The 23,946-nt window shown below is 44.0% G+C and overlaps 2 protein-coding genes across 2 annotated transcripts; one reads left to right on the top strand and one right to left on the bottom strand.

Moving 5' to 3' along the window:
- Positions 1 to 42: 42 nt before the first annotated feature.
- LOC311146519 (guanine nucleotide-binding protein G(I)/G(S)/G(O) subunit gamma-12-like) lies at positions 43 to 518 on the bottom strand (the record flags this gene model as incomplete). Its single annotated transcript, XM_084183036.1, has 2 exons — positions 43 to 168; positions 426 to 518. 2 exons carry the CDS (start codon positions 516 to 518, stop codon positions 43 to 45), a joined length of 219 nt encoding a protein of 72 aa, XP_084039162.1.
- Positions 519 to 1,133: 615 nt separating this feature from the next.
- On the top strand, positions 1,134 to 6,934 carry LOC311146814 (deoxyhypusine synthase-like). Its single transcript, XM_084183413.1, has 10 exons — positions 1,134 to 1,279; positions 1,790 to 1,992; positions 2,604 to 2,753; positions 3,072 to 3,193; positions 3,602 to 3,698; positions 3,913 to 3,999; positions 4,401 to 4,487; positions 4,832 to 4,954; positions 5,467 to 5,592; positions 5,975 to 6,934. The coding sequence occupies exons 2-10, from the start codon at positions 1,795 to 1,797 to the stop codon at positions 6,107 to 6,109; spliced, it is 1,125 nt and encodes a 374-aa protein (XP_084039539.1). The 5' UTR covers positions 1,134 to 1,279; positions 1,790 to 1,794; the 3' UTR covers positions 6,110 to 6,934.
- The last annotated feature ends 17,012 nt before the right edge of the window (positions 6,935 to 23,946 follow it).

The raw sequence follows: 23,946 nt of genomic DNA on the forward strand, positions 1-23,946 counted from the left end.
CTGTTGAATGCAGCACCAGAGCAGTGTCCTGAGGCAGCCTTTCTACAGCAGGACACAGGTCTTCTTGTCTTTGAAGGGGTTGGAGGAGGCAGAGATGCCGGTGAGGAGGGGGTCACTGCGACTGTGCTCCTGACAGTACTGCACCAGCTGGGCAGCTGCTGTGGAGATCTGGGAGGAAGAAGTAAGGAACAGCCATGACTTAAAGCTGAGGTTATTGTATATTCAGAAGAAAGGTGATGCCCAATATACACTAGTTACTGATGTGTCCTAAGACAAGATTTCCCTTTATCCATTCTGTATCAGACTGCTATGCATTGCGCCCACAATTTCTTATTTTTGATTCATCAAATGAAAGAAATATAGATCAACCAAATTGTCATTCTCCAAATTAATTACACACACAGGCTACTGTAGTGTACTCTCACCTTGATCCTCTCCATGCTTGCCTCCACTCGTAGTTGTTCCACAGTCCGCCGTGCCTGCACCACACTGTTACTGCTGCACACCTTCCCTGACATTCCCTCCTCCAGAGAGACACCCACACACTCCCACTTTTAGTCCCAGACAGCAAGCTGAAACTCCCCTTCTTTCCACGCCAACGTGAGAGAGAGAAAATAAATGAATGCAATTGGATCAATTGTTGAAAGAGTTGAAAATGTCAAACTTGCAGATCACAAAAACCTGTTCCACCTCCAAATATGGATTTAGATTTGCAATAATAATGGAGAAGTTACTGTTATACTCTAACACGAGGTTATGTGGACCAAGTCCTACTGAGGTCCCAATTTCTGTCAGAGTGGCATCTGGCCTCCCTTTTTAACCTCTGGTCTCCCCCTCTTTGTGGTTACTGTAGAGGCCACTTCAAAGCTGCTGTGATGTGTGTCAGGTTTAAAGGTCACACACACAGTCCTGGAAATGTCACAGCAACATCACACATCCCTCACTGATGATAAAAGAGACTGGAGGGAGCAGGGAGGACAGGAAAACGGTCTGGCTGTGGAAGTGTGTGTGTGTGTGAGAAAAAATATATTAATGTTGACCCCCATAATGATAATCATAGGAAGGATACATACAGAACACAATCTTTCACCAGAATGCGTTGCTATGTTTGAACCTTTGCGGTGTCCGTAGTTGTTTCCAAAGCGTGCTACATGGGGAATGTCAGCGCGCTAGACTTGTCGTGTGTTGCTAATGTTTTGGCTGTCTTTATACAATGATACCTTTTAGTTTAAGCATTCTCTGATTAAATACAACGACCCAGTGGTCTTCAAAAAACTTGGTATGTTGCTTCATTTGTCAGTGCATGTAATTGTTTTTAAGCCAATAGAGAATGGATAGCTACCTGAAAGCCAGGCAGCAGGCAATGGAGTGTTAGCTTGCCAACTAACGTCAGTTGGCTATACTTGCTATACTTTGATATCAGTGTCATGAAATGTGCTGAATGATAATGACGTTAGAATTCTGTCTCTATAACATGCTACTAAGCGCAACACAAGGCATGATCCTAATATTGTTGCTTGCCACCAGCTATACAGTTGAATCAGAATGATTCAGGGAGTTGACAGTTGATTTTGGGAGTTGATAATGTTGCTGACACTTTGCAAATTTGCAAACCTTTTCAACATGAACTACAGGATTCCAGCTGTTAGATAATTTTGGCATTTTTCTTGTAGTTATTCTAGGTTGAAAGCCACTTAAATCATCTTTGCAGCCACTTAAGTAAAATTAATGTTCAGCACTCTATGTAACCATTGCATTACTTTTTGATTTGCTTCCTTGTTTTTGACAGAAGGCATGGCAGAACAACACGCCCCCTTGGTGGCCATGGATGCGGTGTTGATGCCCAGCACGGCCCTCCCAGACGACATGCCCCGTATCAAGGGCTATGACTTCAACCAGGGAGTGGACCATCGTGCCCTGCTCCAGTCCTTTCTCACCACAGGCTTCCAGGCTAGCAGCGTTGCCCATGCCATACAGGAGATCAACAAGATGGTGAGACACACTGGAGGACATCTAGCCTGGAATCCTAACAGATATGCTCAGTGAAGCTATGGTGAAACGGAGCATAAAACGTTGGATTCCAGGCTAGATGACATCAATCCATCTCTGGAGGTTTAGGGAGTTAAGATGCCTTCTCAGAGCCTGGTCCCAGATCTGTTTATGGTGTCTTGACAACTCACAATGACCATAGGAGTTGGCAACACAGCACAAACAGATCTGAGAACAGGCTAGTGTCGTCATGGGGTCAGAGGATGTCCCACTCTGTGTAGGAGTTGATCTACTAGGTCTACAGATCTAGAATCAGCTGACCTAAGATCAGTGTACAGGGGGGAACTAGGGATCCTACTCCAAACATCCCTCGACATATAGGGGATAAGATGCCTAGTAATTGGGCACGTGGAGAGTTATGTTAGCATCCAAGTTGTTGCCATTTATGTAGACATATGTCATTCCTGGTCTGATTCTAGGCCTGTTTTTTGGGGGGAGAGAGAGAAGAGAGACGGAGAAGAAGAGGGAGAAATGTTTAAACCCCTTTGTTAGAGAGAGCTTCTATCAGACTGTGTCTATATTCCTCTCCTATTGTCATCCATTTATAACCCCAGATTGAGAAGCGTCTGGAGCCGCAGGAGGAAGAGGAAAGATGCGACTCCTCCCCTTCCCACTCGGGCTGTACCATCTTCCTGGGGTACACCTCCAACCTCATCAGCTCTGGAGTGAGGGAGTCCATCCGCTACCTGGCACAGCACAAAATGGTACAGTACTATACAACAGCCCACCCTTGTATGTGTCAAAAGCCAGTCCTCCATCGCTCAGTGTCTGCTGGTTGTCATTCCTCCCATGTACTTGATCAATTAAGGCGTTTGATTAGTAGGAGCTGCCTTCACCTGTTTACCTAGGTCTTAATTGGACACCTATTGAAAATAAATAACAAAAACCAGCAGAGACTGCAGCCCTCCAGGAATTGAGTTTGACACCCTTGCAACATACACACTCACTTCAAGATGCCAGTGTTTATAGGTGAAATGCTACGCTAGTAAAATGCTACATGTGTTTGTGGACCTTCCTAATAGGTGGACGTGATAGTGACTACAGCGGGGGGAGTCGAGGAGGATTTCATCAAGTGTCTGGCCCCCACCTACCTGGGGGAGTTCAGCCTGTCTGGCAAGGAGCTGAGACAGAGAGGCATCAATAGGTAGAGCACTATCACCTCTACTATGGATCACAGATCATAATACAATTAAGCAATAAGGCCTGAGGGGGTGTGGTATATGGCCAAAATACCACGGCTAAGGGCTGTTCTTATGCTCGATGCAACACGGAGTGCCTGGATACAGCCCTTAGCCGTGGTATATTGGCCATATACCACAAATCCCTGAGGTGCCTTATTGCTATTATAAACTGGTTACCAACGTAATTAGAGCAGTACAAATACATTTTTGATATACCACGGCTGTCAGCCAATCAGCATTCAGGGCTCGAACCACCCAGTTTTTATAATTGTTAATATTTGTTGCTGTATCAGTTGTGTGGGTACTGTCTAATACACTAAATTGTCATTAATCATTTCTCTCTTTTCTCTCCTCTCTCTTTCTCTCTCTAGGATAGGTAACCTCCTGGTACCTAATGATAACTACTGTAAGTTTGAGGACTGGCTGATGCCCATTCTGGACCAGATGGTGCAGGAGCAGAAAGATGAGGTGAGCTAATTTAACACTTCATACAGGAAATGTCATCTTCACCATCTGTGTCTGGGTTGCTCCTGTAAGTCGCTCTGGTTAAGAGCGTCTGCTAAATGACTAAAATGTAAAATGTTGTATTCATTGGGGTACAATGTAGCAAAAAAGTTGAACATCACCCTGGTGTTGCTAGTATTGTGACATTAATTTGACCTTTGACCTCTCAACCCTCTAGGGCACCCACTGGACCCCGTCCAAGATGATCCACCGCCTGGGCAAAGAGATCAACAACCCAGAGTCTGTCTACTACTGGGCCTATAAGGTGAGGACTGGAGGGGTTCACTGCTTTCATCAGCCTGTCCTTGATATAATACAGTAGATATCAGTGGAATGAATTGAAACCACTGCTCTTTGCCCTCTCTCTCCATTTGTGAAGTATCTTTATCATTCCCCTCTCTAAACTCACCAGTATAATGTACAGTAGGGGCTCATGCCCCTCATTGGCCTCACCTTACACTATCACTATGACCTCTACTATGGATAACGGATCATAATACAATTGTTCATATTTGTTGCTGTATCAGTTGTTTGCGGGTACTGTCTAATACACTAAATTGTCATTAATCTTTTCCCTCCCTCCCTCCCTATAGCCCTCATTGAGTTACAATAGGCTGTATTCATATAATCAAAGCTGTCAATAGATTTTCAACCTCTGTGTTGTAGAATGACATCCCAGTGTTCAGCCCTGCTCTGACAGATGGATCCATTGGGGACATGATCTATTTCCACTCCTATAAAAACCCTGGGCTGGTGCTGGTGCGACTTACCGAAGCAATTGGGGTTAAATGCCTTGCTCAAGGGCACATCGACAGATTTCTCACCTTGTCGGCTCAGGGATTCGAACCAGTGACCTTTCGGTTACTGGCCCAAAGCTCTAACCGCTAGGATACCTGCTGCCAGTTGTTCTTTCCTCTGGTGATGTGAGACCGCACACTTGTCTTGCTTTACATTGTAACTACGTATCTCATCCACCACAAACTTGCCACTTGGTGACATTCATTCTAGATATCTATATGCTCAATAGTATATGTCACTGTTTTGGTGCTTGGTTTTATAGTTAAAGGGTGGTGTGTAATGTATCGTGCTGATGACACAGTCTGTGTTTTGTTGTAGATATCCGTAGGTTGAACAGCAAGGCAGTGTTTGCCAAGAGGACAGGGATGATTATTCTGGGAGGGGGCCTGGTCAAACACCATATAGCCAATGCCAATCTGATGGTAAGTAACTACTCTTGTTCATTAAAATTGTCTGTATGATCATATTCCTTAATTATAATGTTGATGTAAATTATGAACTGTTCAATTCACCTATTTTCATATAATGTTGTGCTATCGCAATTCACCAGTCAGAACGTTAACGTGCTTAGCAGTGTTGGAGAGTAGTAAATTACATGTAGTTCAACTAGTAATTTAACTACATTTTGCAGTAGCTTTGTAGTAGTTTAACTAAATTCTAATCCTGGTATTGTTTCCAGTAGTTAATTACTTTTTTGCCATGTAGCGGTGTAGCTAACTACTGGAACTACACACTACTTTTTTTTGCAAAAATAAAATATGGATGAAGTAGGGAATAATTTCCTTTCTTTATCAGGATCAGCCCTGCATAATTCTCACTTGAAACATAGTTTTTGTGTTTATTAGGCTAAATTACACATTCTGTTAACATCTGACTCCAGTGATCTGTTCTTGCAATTTGTGGTCTGACATTTCAGTCCCCCCCCCCTCCCCAGAGAAACGGAGCGGACTATGCAGTGTTTGTGAACACGGGGCAGGAGTTTGATGGTTCAGACTCAGGGGCCAGGCCTGATGAGGCAGTGTCTTGGGGGAAGATCCGCATGGACGCCAAGCCAGTCAAGGTAACTCACTCACCAGTTTCACAGCATCAATATTAGACAAACATTTTTTCCTGAATTTAGCAAGCTATCTTATCCCCAGTCTGAAGGTTAATGGATGGAATAGAATATAAAATAATGTTTATTGGCCATCTGAAGATGGAAATGTGCTTTTGGCCTCACCTTACACGAATATAGATTAAGTGAAGGTGTAACTCGGGGTCAAACAGGAGAGCAGCGGCCCCAGAACTCTTGATAGATGCATTAGATCTACCAAAGACAAAACACAGACTCACGTTGAACCTTTTCCAATGGCTCTTTCCATTCCCATCTCCAGAACGTTCTCTTATGATCTGTATGTATGGCTTTCTGTTTCCTTTCTGTGCCGTTTTGTTTCTCTCTCCAGGTGTACGCTGATGCTTCCATAGTCTTCCCACTGCTGGTAGCTGAGACGTTTGCTCACCATGCTGACAAGCTGATTCCGAGAAGAAAGAATAACCAAACAAACCAAGGTGTTCCCACTCAACACATAAAGGAATAATCCACAAAAAACAACTCTTTTGTTTTATTAGTCCACTGTTAATACAGTCCCAAAATGTTTTGCATGTCAGCAGTCAAGTTTTCAAGATATAGAACTTTCAAAACGCTAATTGTCTCTTGCCACATTGTCATATGATGCATTATCATGATAATCTCTCTTTGTGTCTATTTTTAGATATGATGATCTGTTTACTGACTATTCTCTCCATTATTTCAGATATAAGTATTTGGCACTGGTAGACAGTGTGTACCTCTTATTTTTAGAATGACAAATTGTTTATCCACATGTTTTGTTTACCAAAATGCTTAGTACATTTGCTAAGTGTAGCTTAAGTGTTTTTGTTGTTGAATGAAGTGAATTATCATGTACCAATGAGTCATGCGTGTGTATGCGTCATGCGAGAATGACATTGCAGAGTGAGACATTACTATATGGTAAACTTACTCATAAGAGATGTTATTTTTATAAGTTAGTGAGAGGGTCTCTTTAGGGGAGCATGCACTGTTATTCAAAGAAACGCTTACCAGAGGTGAAATGTATTCGTCTTTATTACCTAGTACCTACTCATGTACATTACTATGTATTAGGAGTGTCTTAAATATATCTGAAAATGTAAATTAATAAAAACAACCTTAGAATGTTTCCATTATTACAGAATGGAACATCTGTTAGAATGTTTCCATTATTACAGAATAAAACATCTGTTAGAATGTTTCCATTATTACAGAATAAAACATCTGTTGGAATGTTTCCATTATTACAGAATAAAACATCTGTTAGAATGTTTCCATTATTACAGAATAAAACATCTGATGTTGTCTTCCTATCTCTTGTTTTCCTCTCCCAACAGCGATGTTCAGTAGACGTTTGACCCTGAGTGTTGTAGTACTTGAAATAACCATAAGGGGTCTCCCTTGCCTCACCCACTTTGTACACATACATAAACAATGGTCCATAGTCCTTGAACGAAACTCTTCTCTCACCACAGTGCATATCATCTCTGACAGTGAGCTGGAGGCATTAGCTACCATTGTACATGGATGTACTTGTCAATCAGTCAGAATGTCTATACTTTACATAAATCAGCATCATGTGAGTGAATCTACAGCTGAGTACAGGCAGCCCAATTCTGATTGTTTGCCCAAATATTGTAGAAAGATCTGATTGGTCAAAAGACCAATAAGTGGAGAAAAAAAATCTGAATTGGGCATCCCACTTATTGCACAGCGTTATACATTTACATCACGTGTCAAACTCATTCCACGGAGGGCTGAGTGTCTGCGGGTTTTCGCTCCTCCCTTGTACTTAACTTGATGAATTAAGGTCAATAATTAGTAAAGAACTCCCCTCACCTGGTTGTCTCGGTCTTAATTGAAAGGAAAACCCAAAAACCAGCAGACACTACATTTTTGTCATTTAGCACAGTGTTTCCCAACTCCAGTCCTCAAGTACCCCCAACAGTACACCTTTTTATTGTAGCCCTGGACAATCACACCTGATTCAACTTGTCAACTAGTCATCAAGCCCTCTGAGTTGAATGTGTGCTGAAGATACCGACCCTATCATTATGCTTGTTTACACTGAGCTGCACTGGGGTCGGAACACAATCATGGTTACATGAAGACACAATGGAGCTGGCACGAGATATGGGTTGGAAAACGTACCTCAATGCAGGGATGGGATATGCCACTATACTCCACATTCTACCTTTATCCAAACTGCCCTTTTTTGTCCTCATGCTAGCTAGCATTAGCCACAACAGCCATTATGGAATGGCACTACATATTGAACAACAAAGGAACTGATTGGCTGACACAGCCATTCCAGAATGGCTGCAGTGGCTACTGCGAGCTAGCATGAGGACAAAAAGGGCAGTTTTCTGGGAAAACTAGCAGTATTTCAATCTCCTCTATATATCAGTGTGGATAAAGGTCACATTTTGAGTACATTGGCATATCACATCCCTGCATTGAGGTACGTTTTCAAACCCATATCTGGCACCAGCTCCTAGGTGTCTTAATGTAACAATGAGCAGTGGAGGCTCCTCAGATGAGGAAGGGAGCACCATCCTCAATGAGTTTCATAAAAATAAAAATAGTGAAACATTAAAAAAGTTTTCCTTTTTAGATAAAACTATACTAAATATATTCACGTCACCAAATAATTGATAAAAACACACTTTTGCAATGACGGACTACAGTAGCCTCAACAGCACTCTTTAGGGTAGCACCATGGTGTAGCCGGAGGACAGCTAGTTTCCGTCCTCCTCTGGGTACATTAACTTCAATAAAAAACCTAGGAGGCTCGTGGTTCTCACCCCCTTCCATAGACTTACACAGTAATTATGACAACTTCCGGAGAACGTTCTCCAACCTATCAGAGCTCTTGCAGCATGAACTGACATGTTGTCCACCCAATCAAAGGATCAGAGAATGAATCCAGTACTGAAAACATAAGCTACAGCTAGCTAGCACAGCAGTGCATAAAATGTGGTGAGTAGTTGACTCAAAGAGAAAGACAATAGTTGAACAGTTTTTAACAAATTAATTTAATATAATAATAATAATAATATAATATTATTATTATATTATTATTATTATTATAATTTCTTCAGATAGTCTTTTTCCTTGTGGGGAGCAGTGAAATGTCCCCACTTGTCCGATTTTTTTCTTGTTTTACTATCCTTGTGAGGACTTCTGGTTCCCACAAGGATAGTAAAACCAAAAACACACACGCACACTGTGACCTGCATTACATAACGATGAAATAATTGTCAACACATTCTCAGCTTTTTTGAGTCTGACATCAGTCACTTCACACTATATACTTAACCTCAATAGTAGAGAGAGTATGCACTCTTTTCTCTCATTGAAATAGCGCCATCAGTGTTCCCCTAAGGGGAGTTGAGCCTTCCAATGTCTAATTATATAGTTCCCATATACCCAAACTTCCACTCTACACGTCACCATGCAGACACATTATATTCCAACCTTTTAAATTGAACATTTGCAAACAACCAGAAATGTGTTTATTCATGAAAAGCCACAGTGACGTCAGAAATGTTTTGTTTGTCAATGTTTCATTTTTTGCCAAAAATGTATCTGACCTTTCCTTCTGGATTTGGAAAGATGGGAACAAAACAAACCTCAGCCTCAATGTGTCCCATACACACACACACACATATACACGTACACATACACACGCACATGCACACACACTTCAGTTGGGCGTTCCTCTTTCTGCACAAAATGCTTTTACATCCATCTTCCTTTCATTTCCTATTGGCTCTGTGTGCTGTATGGTGTGTGTGTGTGTGTGTGTGTGTATGTGTGTGTGTGTGTGTGTGTGTGTGTGTGTGTGGCACAGTGTGCTGTAGGGTGTGTGTTTACCAAGGGCTAGACATTAGATTGACAGAACAAAGGCCACACTGTATGGATTTTCCATCACGTATAGACGCTTTTGTTTGTTTAGTGCTTTATTGGATGATGAGGAGACAGAAATCCTGAGAGAGGGAAGATATTGCGTGGATACTTTTCTTGTGTGTGTGTGTATCTGTGTATGGTATGTTTTTGAAGGTCATCAGTGTCTTTTGAATGTGACAGTATGTTTGTGCTGCTCACGGCAGTGCGTGTGCATTATCTAGTCACGCTACGATAATGTTGTGTGGCGTCCCCACAGAGCGGACAGTGTTAGGACCTTCTCCCGCTGAACAATCACTGCTCTGTGTGATGTGGGGGTCACAGGAGTCATAATGGCAATTATGTCTGTACAGCAGCCAGATTGGCAGATATCTGCTGAGAGAGAGGGAGGGAAAGAGGGAGAGAGAAAGAGAGGGGGAGAGACAGAGAGAGGAGAGAGAGAGAAAGAAAGAGAGAGGGAGGAGGAAAAAAGAAAGAGGGAAAGTGAAAGATGACTGGCTTGGGTTGCGCCTGTCTGGAGTCTAGTGCAGTGTGTTGTGTGTGTTGTTGTGGGTATCTTTCTATGTATGTAGTGTGTGTGTCCTGTCTGTTCACTCTCTAGGAGCGACATCCTCATGCCCTTATCTGCTTCACTGTTTACCTGTTATGTTGCCATGGGGACTCCCGCCCTGGATCCCTGCCAAGCTAACCTACAGACAGGGGCGTCATTCACCCCCAAAATCTGAGAGGGCACAAAGTATGTAAGGATGGCTGGGGGGGTTCGGAGGGGGTTCGGAGGGGGGCTAGGCCTCTTGCTGATAGTTGGAGAATTTAGCATTTTTCAAACATCTGAAACAGGTTTTTCCTGCAATCTAGAGCCATAATAATTATGTTAAATTCTATGTCAAATAATATGTTTATTTTTTGCATATCTAAGCATACTGTCTGTATCCTCCTGACTGGTGGGTATATATATTTTTTGATTGAAAGGAATGTGGGTCTTATTCAGTCCATTTAGTAATTGCTTGCTTTTCTAAAGTCTACCAACCTTGCTAGCAGGTATGCCAGCTAAGATAGTTAGTTTGACAGGCTAGCTACTCTAACTTGATTGATAGCCTGAAATGGCTTCTTGGTAGCTTGTTATGAGGTTGGGAGATTGGGAACCTATCTGGGCTAGTTAAAGCCAAAATCATAAAATTGCTTGGTGGCTAGTAGTATTACAGAGAAACAACAACCATTTTCTATTTTTAATACAACCCCTTTTTAAAATGTATTTTTACAGGAGAAATCTGAGGGGGCATGTACCCCTGTGCCCCCTATGGGCAGAGGTGGCAGCAGGTGAGGTAGTGCGTCCCGCTGCCACCTCTGCACGTAGAGGCATCATGCCCCATAGGGGGCACAGCGGCACATGACCCCTCAGATATGTCCTGTAAAAAAATGAATAAAAGAGACAGAGAGAGAGAGAAAGTGAGTGAGAGGGAGGGAGTCGACCTAGAGAGAGAGAGTGAAACGGATAAACAGAGAAAAAGAGATAGACAGGGGGAGAGCTCTAGCCTCACCTACAAACTGCTTTCTTAGAAACAGGAAGTTGAATGATGCGGTATTCCCTGTTTGACGCAGCCAGCTGCCGCTGCTGACGGATACTTTCTCCATTGCCCCGGCAACGACCCAGAGAATACAAACATCCAGACCAATGCTAACCTCTTTACCGCCATCATCAGCATTGTTATCGCCATGGTCGCTATCATCAGTGTCATTATGATCATTAGCTTCGACAGCTGGCGAAGGCAGGGAGGGAGATAGGAGGTTGGTTGGTGGTTGTAGAAGTCAGTGATAATATGACCTCATAGATATAGAACGTATGGTTGACCCTGTCTCACCTGCTGTGGATAACCTCCCACAGTTAGTTAGATAGACAGGGATCAAGTTCACTCTATATATCTCCCTTTAAGAAGACATGAACTCTGTCAACCCTCTCACCTGTCTTTTGTAACCCCCATATGGTGGTGCCAGATTGGCAGTTTTCCTCACCTACAATTGGGATACCTTTAATGGATTTGGTGGGATTTTGGCTCAGATTCATCTGTAAAGTGTCCTGAAATCTGGCAGCGTTTTACAAACCTTAGCCTCTAGTCAGAAAAAAAAGTATTGTGACGTTATATTGTGGTGTAATATTCAGTTGAGACACGTTGCCTTTTGGTTCACAACACGGTTCACCATGTTCTAGTACACCACAAGTGTTTTATGATGTGTTCAGATAACTAAGCTTCAGTCATTTCATCATTGCAAATGATTTGCGGTAGAACGGTGTGGCATGCAGACATCGTCTTTAGTGTGTGGTGTTTTGCTTCATATTTGTGAGTTACTTTGTTATAGCAACCTTCATTCATCGTTACAATATTGATTAATATCATGAATGTATTGAGACATTTACAGATAAAGTCACAATGGAGACATATAGCTCAGCAATGTACTTAAATTAGTACATTTCATAATGTACTACTATTCAGGGTGGCAGGTAGCCTAGCGGTTAAAGTGTTGGGCCAGTAACCTAAAGGTTGTTGGTTCGTAAACAGAAACCGACAAGGGGAAAACTCTGCTGATGTGCACTTAACCCTAAATTGCTCCAGCGGTGCTGTACTACTATGGATGACCCTGTAAAACAACATATTTCACTGCACCTATCTGGTGTATGTGACAATAAAAAACATATTTTTAGGAAGTTTCACAACTTGCACATATAACTGAAACCACATTATGTGAAGTTTTTTGTGTGCCATTGTTACTCAATCCACATATGCTGTGAGGGGTGACAGTTTACAGCAGTAGTCAGGGACAATACCATCATAAAACAGGAGGAGGACATAGGGGAAGATAAAGAGGAGGGACACAGAGATAAAGAAAGACAGGAAGAGAAACATAGATACTGAGAGAAATAAATAGAGATAGTACATCTTGTTATAAACCTGTAGAATAGCTTTTGTTATCATGGTATTCATTGGAAAATAACAAACTTGAGAAATAACACAAAGAAAAACTAAATGTATTCTTTTATTTGTATACTTTCATGTCAAACACACACATTTATGAATTTTTTGTAATATAATTTTAACAGGACATTAAAACATATGCAACAATCCAATCTGTTTTCTGTTCACCTGTCTTGTACTTCAATTTAAGAACCATGGCTACGTTTTTGTTGACGGAGAGATGGATATGATGGAGGAAGACGGGGGTTTATTCACTAGGAACCAAACAAGCACACTGGACAAAATGGGAGGGACTAACCTTGAATTTGTCCTATAAGAAATGCTAATTTTTGCTGCAAAACGTTTCGCTACGGTGTGCACTAATGAATACACCTCCGTTTTGGTTGTCCTCTATTCTCTTGCCGATGGTTTAGTGGAGTGACACAGTGGTCTCAGGAAGGGATGGTTCTCCTGTTCTGATATGTCTCTCTCTGGCCTCCAGCCACTGTGGATGGGCCAGGCCCCTGTTCCTGCTGAACTGAGCCAGCTAACCTCACACACTGATTATCAGCACAGCAGGCACGGGAGACAGGCCCAGTGAGGGGGCAGAGAGAGACCTCCACACACACACACACATAATACACACATATGCAAACGCGAATGTACACACACAAAGGGGAGACCCATGGGGCGGCGCGCAATTGGCCCAGCGTCGTCCAGGGTAGGGGAGGGAATGGCCGGCAGGGATGTAGCTCAGTTGATAGAGCATGGCGTTTGTAACGCCAGGGTTGTGGGTTCGATTCCCACAGGGGGTAGAAAAAAAATAATAAAAAATGTATGCATTCACTAACTGTAAGTCGCTCTGGATAAGAGCGTCTGCTAAATGACTAAAATGTAAATGTAGTTAATATGCTGACACATACAGTAGCTACCCCAGCAGGAAGAGACAGCAGTGAGATAGCTGACCTACTAGAGAGAGAGACCTTCACAGTTCTTTGAATACCGCACATGCCCTATACTGTACTAATGGAGAATAGTAACCACTGACAATTAGAAAGTTTTAGTTACACACAGAGAGATCAAAGCATTCAATGTATATTGTTCTGATGACAGGAAACAGTGGGTACACAAACACTCCCTGCTAACTCCCGAGTGGCGCAGTGGTCTAAGGCACTGCATCGCAGTGCAAACTGTGCCACTAGAGATCCTGGTTCGAATCCAGGCTCTGTCGCGACCGGGAGACCCATGGGGCGGCGCACAATTGGTCCAGGGTAGGGGAGGGAATGGCCGGCAGGGATGTAGCTCAGTTGATAGAGCATGGCGTTTGCAACGCCAGGGTTGTGGGTTCGATTCCCACGGGGGAATGTGTTCACTAACTGTAAGTCGCTCTGGATAAGAGCGTCTGCTAAATGACTAAAAATTTAAAAATTTAAAACCACAAGATGAGTCACCAGTAAGACCAACAATTCCATTACACACACACACACTGTCAATTTGAAACTGTGATGGATGACTATGCATTCTGTCTTATTTTATTCATCTATGAATACAGTCCGAGAAGCATTAATGCACCTGGGGAGGATGAAAGACTGTTACCACCTGGTCACACAACCAGTTCATAGAGAGATAGGACCGACCAACAGATCCATCAGAATCACAGACAGACATATAAAAAGCCCTAATAATGTCAGGCCACACTTTATTTGGAGAGTCCCAAACAGATGATCTGCAGATGGTTAGGGTTAGGGTTAATGGATAGTTAGCTGAAATGTTGCTGACAGTTATTGAACATCTGCAAACCATCTACAAACCATCTACTTGGGACTATCCAAATGAAGTGTTACCTAATGTCATGCTTCAAATAGGTCCACCAATGCATAGTATTACAATGGCGTAAACACTAACTGGTTGAACTTTGGCAATACTAAGGTCCATCCTTAGAGACCCAGGCTGGGGTAAGGGTCCCAGTGATCCTCCCCAGTGCCCCCTATCCTCTCCTGGGTTCAGACATACAGGCTGTGGCGCCAGGGCGGCAGAACTTAACCACTGTGAACATGGAGGTAAACTTACAGTGTTCACATGTGTGCTAAGTCCTGCCGCCGCTTAACCAGGTGTGTGTGTGTATATATATATATTAATGTTTGTTCACACACCTCTTCCCGTTAGATCCAGGTTGCATACTTCATGCCGGCCATTGGAAATCCCTGGCAATGTGATTCAGTCTTTAGTCTTAAAAATCACTCCACCAGGAATTCCCCTGGCCGGCAGCATGGTTGACTAGACTTGAGGCGTTTGTGGTGGAGGTGTGTGTCTGTGTCCATGGTAACTTGTGGTAAAGGTTTGGGTCCATGGCACACTAAGATGTTCTATCCTAAAAGACACCAGATGAAAACCCACAAATAGTTTCTGTATAAGTCCATAATGGTGTTGTTCTGGATGGTTCACTGAGCTTTGGCAGATCTTCCCCGGTCCCTCCTTTCACACTGTCTACAACTCCAGCCAGCCCAGTGTGTGTGTGTGTGTGTGTCTGTGTGTGTATGTGTTTGTGCATACGTGTGCCTGGGTGTGTGTGCCTGAGTGTGTGTGCCTGAGTGTGTGTGTGTGTGTTTCTTCAGCACTGTCATATCTTTGTCATTCACAGGTCATTGTTGATGCCATTTTTCAACAGTGTGGTGTGGCTTCTTGAAGACCCGGCTTCCTGTGGCCTCTTAAAAATAGCTTTTCAATGATAGCGTGGAGAATTAGGTCAGAAGGGAGTACAGCCAAGTGGCACTCTCATTAAGATGTTATACAGTACACTCTGTGCCCCTCTCTCTGTCACTCCCATTAAAATGTTATACAGTACGCTCTGTGCCCCTCTCTCTGTCACTCCCATTAAAATGTTATACAGTATGCTCTGTGCCCCTCTCTCTGTCACTCCCATTAAAATGTTATACAGTATGCTCTGTGCCCCTCTCTCTGTCACTCCCATTAAAATGTTATACAGTACGCTCTGTGCCCCTCTCTCTGTCACTCCCATTAAAATGTTATACAGTACGCTCTGTGCCCCTCTGCTGTGCCCCTGACTGGGGAAACTGACTCAGTGTACAGTGACGCTGCTCTTAACTCCTAACTCAGGCCCTAACCAAACCTCATAGTGGATCTGCACCTAACTCTGCCCCAACCAAACCTCCCAGGAGCTGGGGTTTTGCTCCTAACTGCCCCAACCAAACTTCACAAGGGCTGGGGTTTTGTTCCTAACTCTGAACATCACTCAGCTAATGCTGACAAACATCTCTGTGTTGCCTGCAGGCTGGAATGCTAATGCTAACTTTAACAAACAGCTCTCTCTTATCTCTGGGTAGCCTACAGACAGACCAGCCCAGCACATGCTAATAATATCTCTTGATGGGACAGACTAGCTCTATGAGCGCTTGTAACGCTAACAAATGTCTCTCGCTCTCTCTGTACTTGTGCATGGCAGCCCTATGAGTACATGCTAATGCTAACAAGCGTCTCTCTTTCTGACCAAACCCTGGGTTGCTCTGCCAAACCAATGTTCTGTCCCACCACTGCTTCTCTCTGTGGGTCAATTAACCAATCAAATCTTGATTAACAGCTCAGGACTGGACGTGATAGGGTGGCTGCTGGGAGGAAACCAAGACACGAGCAGTTTCTGTCTGTCATTCTTCTCTCTCTGGCTCTGGCTCTCCCTGCTTACAGTATGGAGTGTGACTGACTTCAATTTGGGGACAGATTCAATTATTTACATTTACATTTTAGTCATTTAGCAGACGCTCTTATCCAGAGCGACTTACAGTTAGTGAGTGCATACATGATTATTATTATTATTATTATAATAATTTTTTATTCATACCCCCCGTGGGAATTGAACCCACAACCCTGGCGTTGCAAATGCCATGCTCTACCAACTGAGCTACATCTTTGCCGGCCATTCCCTCCCCTACCCTGGACGACGCTGGGCCAATTGTGCGCCGCCCCATGGGTCTCCTGGTCGCAGCCGGCTACGACAGAGCCTGGAATTGTCTGCTGAGTTATCGTTTTCGCATCATTGTGGGCCACTGTTGTTGCTTCACATGTCAGTGGACACAAGGATGCTGCAAGTTGATTTAGAGAAATACTCAATTTCTTTCACGATTTAGGCTACAGTATGTCTAGCCTTTTATCATTGAGTTGTATCTGATGTCTTTTTATTGTGTCTATGCTTATAACTGTATGAATTACATATGAATAACTTTGCCTTCAAGACACTTTCACGTTCATAATGTTTACTAAAGCTTTAGTCTCCTGGAGACAGACGGTCATTCAAGGTCTTAGTCAGTGCCGTTATAAGAAAGACCATAACTGAAACTCTTCTCTGCCAACATAACAGCCAGTTAAGCCGTCAACCCATTGTCCTTTCATCTCCTAGCTGGATCTCTCTCTGTCTCTCTGTCTCTCTGTCTCTCTGTCTCTCTGTCTCTCTGTCTCTCTGTCTCTCTGTCTCTCTCTCTCTCTCTCTCTCTCTCTCTCTCTCTCTCTCTCTCTCTCTCTCTCTCTCTCTCTCTCTCTCTCTCTCTCTCTCTCTCTCTCTCTCTCTCTCTCTCTCTCTCTCTCTCTCTCTCTCTCTCTCTCTCTCTCCCATTGGCGCCTTCTTTTTTCCCCTTTCCTCATTCTAACCCCCAGCCGTTAGTACCTATGAGCTCATTCCTTCCCTCACCTCCTCTTAATGACAGCATGGCTGGTGACGCATGCCGCCCTGCCGCCTCATCTCAAACACTTATTGAAGGGATAGACGGCTAATATCTCTCACTCCTTTCCCCCTCTCTCTCATTCTGAGTCAACGACTGCCAGTGTCATAAGGTTCTTGCTCTGTGCATTTTACTCCCTCCTATCCTCTCTCTAGTCAAAGTGTAAAGCTGTACGTTCACCATGTGGATTCTGTCTAATTCTCAACTCATCATCATTTGGTCATTTGTGGCGAAGCGGAGAATGGGAGGAAAATGTCAACACTGACTGAGTGATGTTCGGAAGCAGATGTATCTTAGCAATGACAAGCTGTTCCTGTGTGTGTGTGTGTGTATGCGTGCATACGTACGTACGTAGCCTATGTGTGTGTATATGGAAAAGAGAGTATAGGGTGTGTGTGTCTGTGTTTCTCTATGTGTAGACGTGGACTCCTCCTGCCACCAATCTCTCTGTTCTCAGATATTTGGATAGTGTGTGAGTGGAGCAGTAGCATTAACACGGCCGTTTACACAAGGGCATAACGCTAAGTAGAAAACACTCTGTGGAGACAGCTGGATCTCAATGTGGGTTGTCTCCGTGTGTGCCTATCCAAGCAGCCTATCACACACGCACACACACACACACTAGCACTGTCGCTGCTGAGTACAATTCAGAGTACCGGTACAATGCACACACAGTATGCACACAATCAATATACAAACAGTATTTTTTCACAATGTCCTTTTGCGCAAACAAGGCGAGTGTGTTAGCAACACTTTGACCTTAGCGACTCTCATAAAAGGAGAACAGAATACAAACCGATACTGTAGCAGCCTGACATCATTCTCACCTTGGTGGTGTGAACTGGCTCCTGGTGCATAATACAGAACCAATTGGACCAACCATACCGCTATTGTCTACTTTCATCAAAGTGTAATACTGTGTTTTTCCAGGCTGCTGAGGGGAGGACGGCTCATAATAATGTCTGGAATGGAGTGAATGCTCCGCCCTCCCCTCAGCAGCCTCCACTGCTGTACATAGACAGATAAATATAGACTGGAACATAATGTCTAGTTTACTTTAAAAAATATTTGGATATTTTTGTGTTACTATGGAAAACTACTGTATTCCCATGATCTAAAGGATGCTCAATACTGTAAATAAGCGGGGTGTTGGTTGCTAAGATGAAATCATAATAAACTAGATGAGGCCTACCGTAAATGACCATAAATCTTCTTAAGCCTTTCAATCTGTCCTTCACTCAAGAGAGCTGAAGTAGTGTGGAAACACTGTGTGGCACCTTTATCCACTACCACACCCGTTCCTGTGTGTGTGCTTGCATCCATTTCCTCCTAGTAAGTGTGTGTGAATGTGTGTGTGTGTGTGTTTGCATGCGTGTAAAGGCGTAGATAGTGCTGATTCCGTGACATTCAATGACATTCAAAGAAAGATCTCAATGTCATTTTTCAGTTTAACAGCGGTAACAGAATCGAAGCCAATTCAAAGTTCACTGGAAGTCGAACCAACAACCAAGGGAACGTGCCACATGTGGTACATTAGCATGAAAATATAAAGTATTTCCAGCCGAAAAGCTCAAAGGCCTAACCAGTACCCAGCCCAGCTCAGCCCGGCCTTCTCTCCCTTCAGCCCAGCGGCTGTAACCCTACCCTGGGCCTTATCCCCTGCCAAACCCCACCACCACCGTACTTCGCCACGGACGCCCACGCCGCCTTACACACACACACACACACACACACACACACACACACACACACACACACACACACACACACACACACACACACACACACACACACACAATCCTCTCCTCCCTCTCCCTTCCTTCCATGTATTTTTCTCCTCTTCATCACCATCCGCCCTTCCACCTCTCTACCCCTCCGCTCCTCCACCCCTCTCCCCAGTGTCCGGTGACACTTGCAGCCTTAATGAGCACAGCGTGAGAGGATAAATAATCACCTCTGTGGGTTAACCAAGACCCCCCACCCCCCTCCCTGGTGAGCTGCTGGTTATCTGGGGTAAGCTCCCTCTGCCTGGAGGTCTAGGACTGGAGGCCCAGTTAGCTCCAGTAGAGACCCATGCTGAGAGCCCCAGAGAAAGGGAGCCAGATAGCTAGAGACAGACATCCTGGCTGGCGAAACCCTTGACTAGAACCGTGATCTGTATGATTCCCTTTCATGGAGGTTCTCTTCTCTCTGGGCCGCTGCAGCAGACTTACAGGGCTTCTGAACAATGACAGGAATGTTCAGAGCTCTCCTCTCTCTCCCTCTCTCGCCCTCTCTCTCTCTGCTCCACGTCTTTCTCTCGCCTGCTTTTCCAACAAACTTTTTATGACATCCGCTGTGCTCTGTCTCTCAGCCCCCAACTAACATAGGGCTGGTTGACAGATGTTGACAGACGCAGACAGACAGACGGACGGATAGGCAGACAGACTTACAGAAAGAGAGAGAGACATCCCAACAGATATACGGACAGACAGACAGACAGACAGACAGACAGACAGACAGACAGACAGACAGACAAGACAGACAAGACAGACAAGACAGACAGACAAGACAGACAGACAGACAGACAGACAGACAGACAGACAGACAGACAGACAGACAGACAGACAGACAGACAGACAGACAGACAGACAGACAGACAGACAGACAGACAGACAGACAGACAGACAGACAGGCGGACAGACGGACAGACGGACAGACAAGACAAGACAGACTGTCACAGACAATGAAACTATTTACAGCATGACCTTTGGGTGGATGTTCACATTGGTGGCAGAGATGACTCTTAGATCAGGGCGATATGTCGCATATCCAAACGACACTTGAGTAGCGGACGCAGATAAAGATATCCACCGTTCACTATAAAAAGTCAAAAGCCTGATCCACAGGTAGTTGTACAAACAGCTGGTGAAAAGTGAAGTGGTTCCTAGGCCTACATCCTCACTTAATAAACAAAACAAAGTTAAAGTCATCAATAATCCAATAAGACCATTGTCTGGGACAATGGTGAAAAAAGAACATCCTATGTGATAGAAGATAGAAGTATTACATACCTGAGAGGAGACTGTTTGCCTCTCTCTTGCTCTCTCACTCTCTCTCTCCCAGAGCCTGAGTTGAACTTCCAAGGTTGCAGTGTCTCTCCTTCTCTCTCTCTCTCCGATCTGTCTCTCTCCCAGAGCAGACAGTGTGTGTGAGTGTGTGTGTGTGTGTGTGTCTGGGAGCCAGACGGGTTGAGTGAGTCGGGCAGCCCAACCCCAGCCATTGAGGGGATTCCTTTTTGTAAACGTCAAAGCTTGGGTCCACCCCTTCCCCACATCCCTGTAACACACAGGAAAGGGGGCAGGGAGGCAATTAGCTGTAATGCTGGTAATAAAGGGGCAAGGCTATTTCACCAAGACTTTGCATGGGGCTGAGAGGATAACATTTTATGGGTTGTTCATTGTGTAATGTCTTGGCCCATGCTTAACATACTTACATTTTTTAGGATGACCTGTTTTCTTTGCAATGGAAATGACTGATTTATAGTTTCCCTGCTCTTTATTCTGTGTTGATGCATCAGTAACAGATTACGCTTGAGGTGAAAACTATAAACCAAAATCCACAAATTCAATAAGCCTCATATTTTTTACTTTCTGTGGTTTTTAAGCGATCCAATTAAGTTTGGTTCTATCACGTGTTTCCACTTTCAGTTTTTGTTGTGAAGCAACAGGTGCTCGTTTAGATTTTTTAGGGACCACCATCTCCTCATGGCTCTGTGAGGCTTGGTGGGACGGGGAGGGAAGGAGAGGGCCTGTGTGGTTTGATCCGCACCTGTCCAGTGTTGACACAGCCTCCATCCCTGCCTCCTCCCTCCTCTCCTCACCCGCGGGTAAGACGAGCCTCTGAGAGAGTCTATTAGAGACTTTACGACTTCCCTTACTCTCTCTCCTCCCTCTTCTTCTCCCTCCATCCACTCCTCCCTCCATCCACTCCTCCCCTACCGCCACAAGTCTCAGGGTGTGTACTGTGTGAGAAAAGAGCCTAGCTTAGATGACCACGCCCCTGTAAGCACAGTGTGTACGTCACACATTCCTCACCCACACACGCTCACGCACACACACCCATATACACACACACACACACCCATATACACACATACACACGGGTTGTTTCTAAGCAACACTAACAGAGGCATATGTAATGATTCTTACCGTAAGACAGATCATCACAGAGATATATTGTCTTTGGGATGACATTACAGTTTACAAATTTGAAAACGTTGTTCATGGATTTGTGTGCATTTGTTATGTTGTCATAGACTTCTTTTGAATTGTGGGAAACGTGTATTGTATTGCATGTGTGTGTGCACATGCTTGTGTATGTATATGTGTGAGTGTATGTGTGTAAGATCTGTCTGAAAAAAAACGTGTTGCATGCGTGAGTGTGTCAGGGTCAGATGGACTGAATTTGTCTGCAATGTCTCCCTGATACTGAATCAGTGATGTACAGTGGGGAAAAAAAGTATTTAGTCAGCCACCAATTGTGCAAGTTCTCCCACTTAAAAAGATGAGAGAGGCCTGTAATTTTCATCATAGGTACATGTCAACTATGACAGACAAAATGAGAAAAAAAAATCCAGAAAATCACATTGTAGGATTTTTTATGAATTTATTTGCAAATTATGGTGGAAAATAAGTATTTGGTCAATAACAAAAGTTTCTCAATACTTTGTTATATACCCTTTGTTGGCAATGACACAGGTCAAACGTTTTCTGTAAGTCTTCACAAGGTTTTCACACACTGTTGCTGGTATTTTGGCCCATTCCTCCATGCAGATCTCCTCTAGAGCAGTGATGTTTTGGGGCTGTCGCTGGGCAACACAGACTTTCAACTCCCTCCAAAGATTTTCTATGGGGTTGAGATCTGGAGACTGGCTAGGCCACTCCAGGACCTTGAAATGCTTCTTACGAAGCCACTCCTTCGTTGCCCGGGCGGTGTGTTTGGGATCATTGTCATGCTGAAAGACCCAGCCACGTTTCATCTTCAATGCCCTTGCTGATGGAAGGAGGTTTTCACTCAAAATCTCACGATACATGGCCCCATTCATTTTTTCCTTTACATGGATCAGTCGTCCTGGTCCCTTTGCAGAAAAACAGCCCCAAAGCATGATGTTTCCACCCCCATGCTTCACAGTAGGTATGGTGTTCTTTGGATGCAACTCAGCATTCTTTGTCCTCCAAACACAACGAGTTGAGTTTTTACCAAAAAGTTATATTTTGGTTTCATCTGACCATATGACATTCTCCCAATCCTCTTCTGGATCATCCAAATGCACTCTAGCAAACTTCAGACGGGCCTGGACATGTACTGGCTTAAGCAGGGGGACACGTCTTGCACTGCAGGATTTGAGTCCCTGGCGGCGTAGTGTGTTACTGATGGTAGGCTTTGTTACTTTGGTCCCAGCTCTCTGCAGGTCATTCACTAGGTCCCCCCGTGTGGTTCTGGGATTTTTGCTCACCGTTCTTGTGATCATTTTGACCCCACGGGGTGAGATCTTGCGTGGAGCCCCAGATCGAGGGAGATTATCAGTGGTCTTGTATGTCTTCCATTTCCTAATAATTGTTCCCACAGTTGATTTCTTCAAACCAAGCTGCTTACCTATTGCAGATTCAGTCTTCCCGGCCTGGTGCAGGTCTAGAATTTTGTTTCTGGTGTCCTTTGACAGCTCTTTGGTCTTGGCCATAGTGGAGTTTGGAGTGTGACTGTTTGAGGTTGTGGACAGGTGTCTTTTATACTGATAACAAGTTCAAACAGGTGCCATTAATACAGGTAACTAGTGGAGGACAGTGGAGCCTCTTAAAGAAGAAGTTACAGGTCTGTGAGAGCCAGAAATCTTGCTTGTTTGTAGGTGACCAAATACTTATTTTCCACCATAATTTGCAAATAAATTCATAAAAAATCCTACAATGTGATTTTCTGGAATTTTTTTTCTCAATTTGTCTGTCATAGTTGACGTGTACCTATGATGAAAATTACAGGCCTCTCTCATCTTTTTAAGTGGGAGAACTTGCACAATTGGTGGCTGACTAAATACTTATTTTCTCCACTGTATGTCTCAGACGCGCTAAGAAGGTATATGAAATGTCATGGTCTAGACAGAAAAAGTCCCCATGTGGATCCTAATATAGAACGCAGAGCTATAATCTAGAACAAAGCTCAAGTAGAGTGTGAGTGTGTCCTTGAGGGTCCAGGTTCACAGTGCAAGGTGCATGCATGGGATTGTGTGCACAAAGTGTGTGTCAGTGTGTCTCTGTCTCTCTGTCTCTCTGTCTCTCTGTCTCTCTCTCTCTCTCTCTCTCTCTCTCTCTCTCTCTCTCTCTCTCTCTCTCTCTCTCTCTCTCTCTCTCTCTCTCTCTCTCTCTCTCTCTCTCTCTCTCTCTCTCTCTCTCTCTCTCTCTCTCCCATTGGCGCCTTCTTTTTTCCCCTTTCCTCATTCTAACCCCCAGCCGTTAGTACCTATGAGCTCATTCCTTCCCTCACCTCCTCTTAATGACAGCATGGCTGGTGACGCATGCCGCCCTGCCGCCTCATCTCAAACACTTATTGAAGGGATAGACGGCTAATATCTCTCACTCCTTTCCCCCTCTCTCTCATTCTGAGTCAACGACTGCCAGTGTCATAAGGTTCTTGCTCTGTGCATTTTACTCCCTCCTATCCTCTCTCTAGTCAAAGTGTAAAGCTGTACGTTCACCATGTGGATT

Source organism: Coregonus lavaretus, assembly GCF_964263955.1.
Source record: "Coregonus lavaretus genome assembly, chromosome: 2".
Taxonomy (NCBI): domain Eukaryota; kingdom Metazoa; phylum Chordata; class Actinopteri; order Salmoniformes; family Salmonidae; genus Coregonus; species Coregonus lavaretus.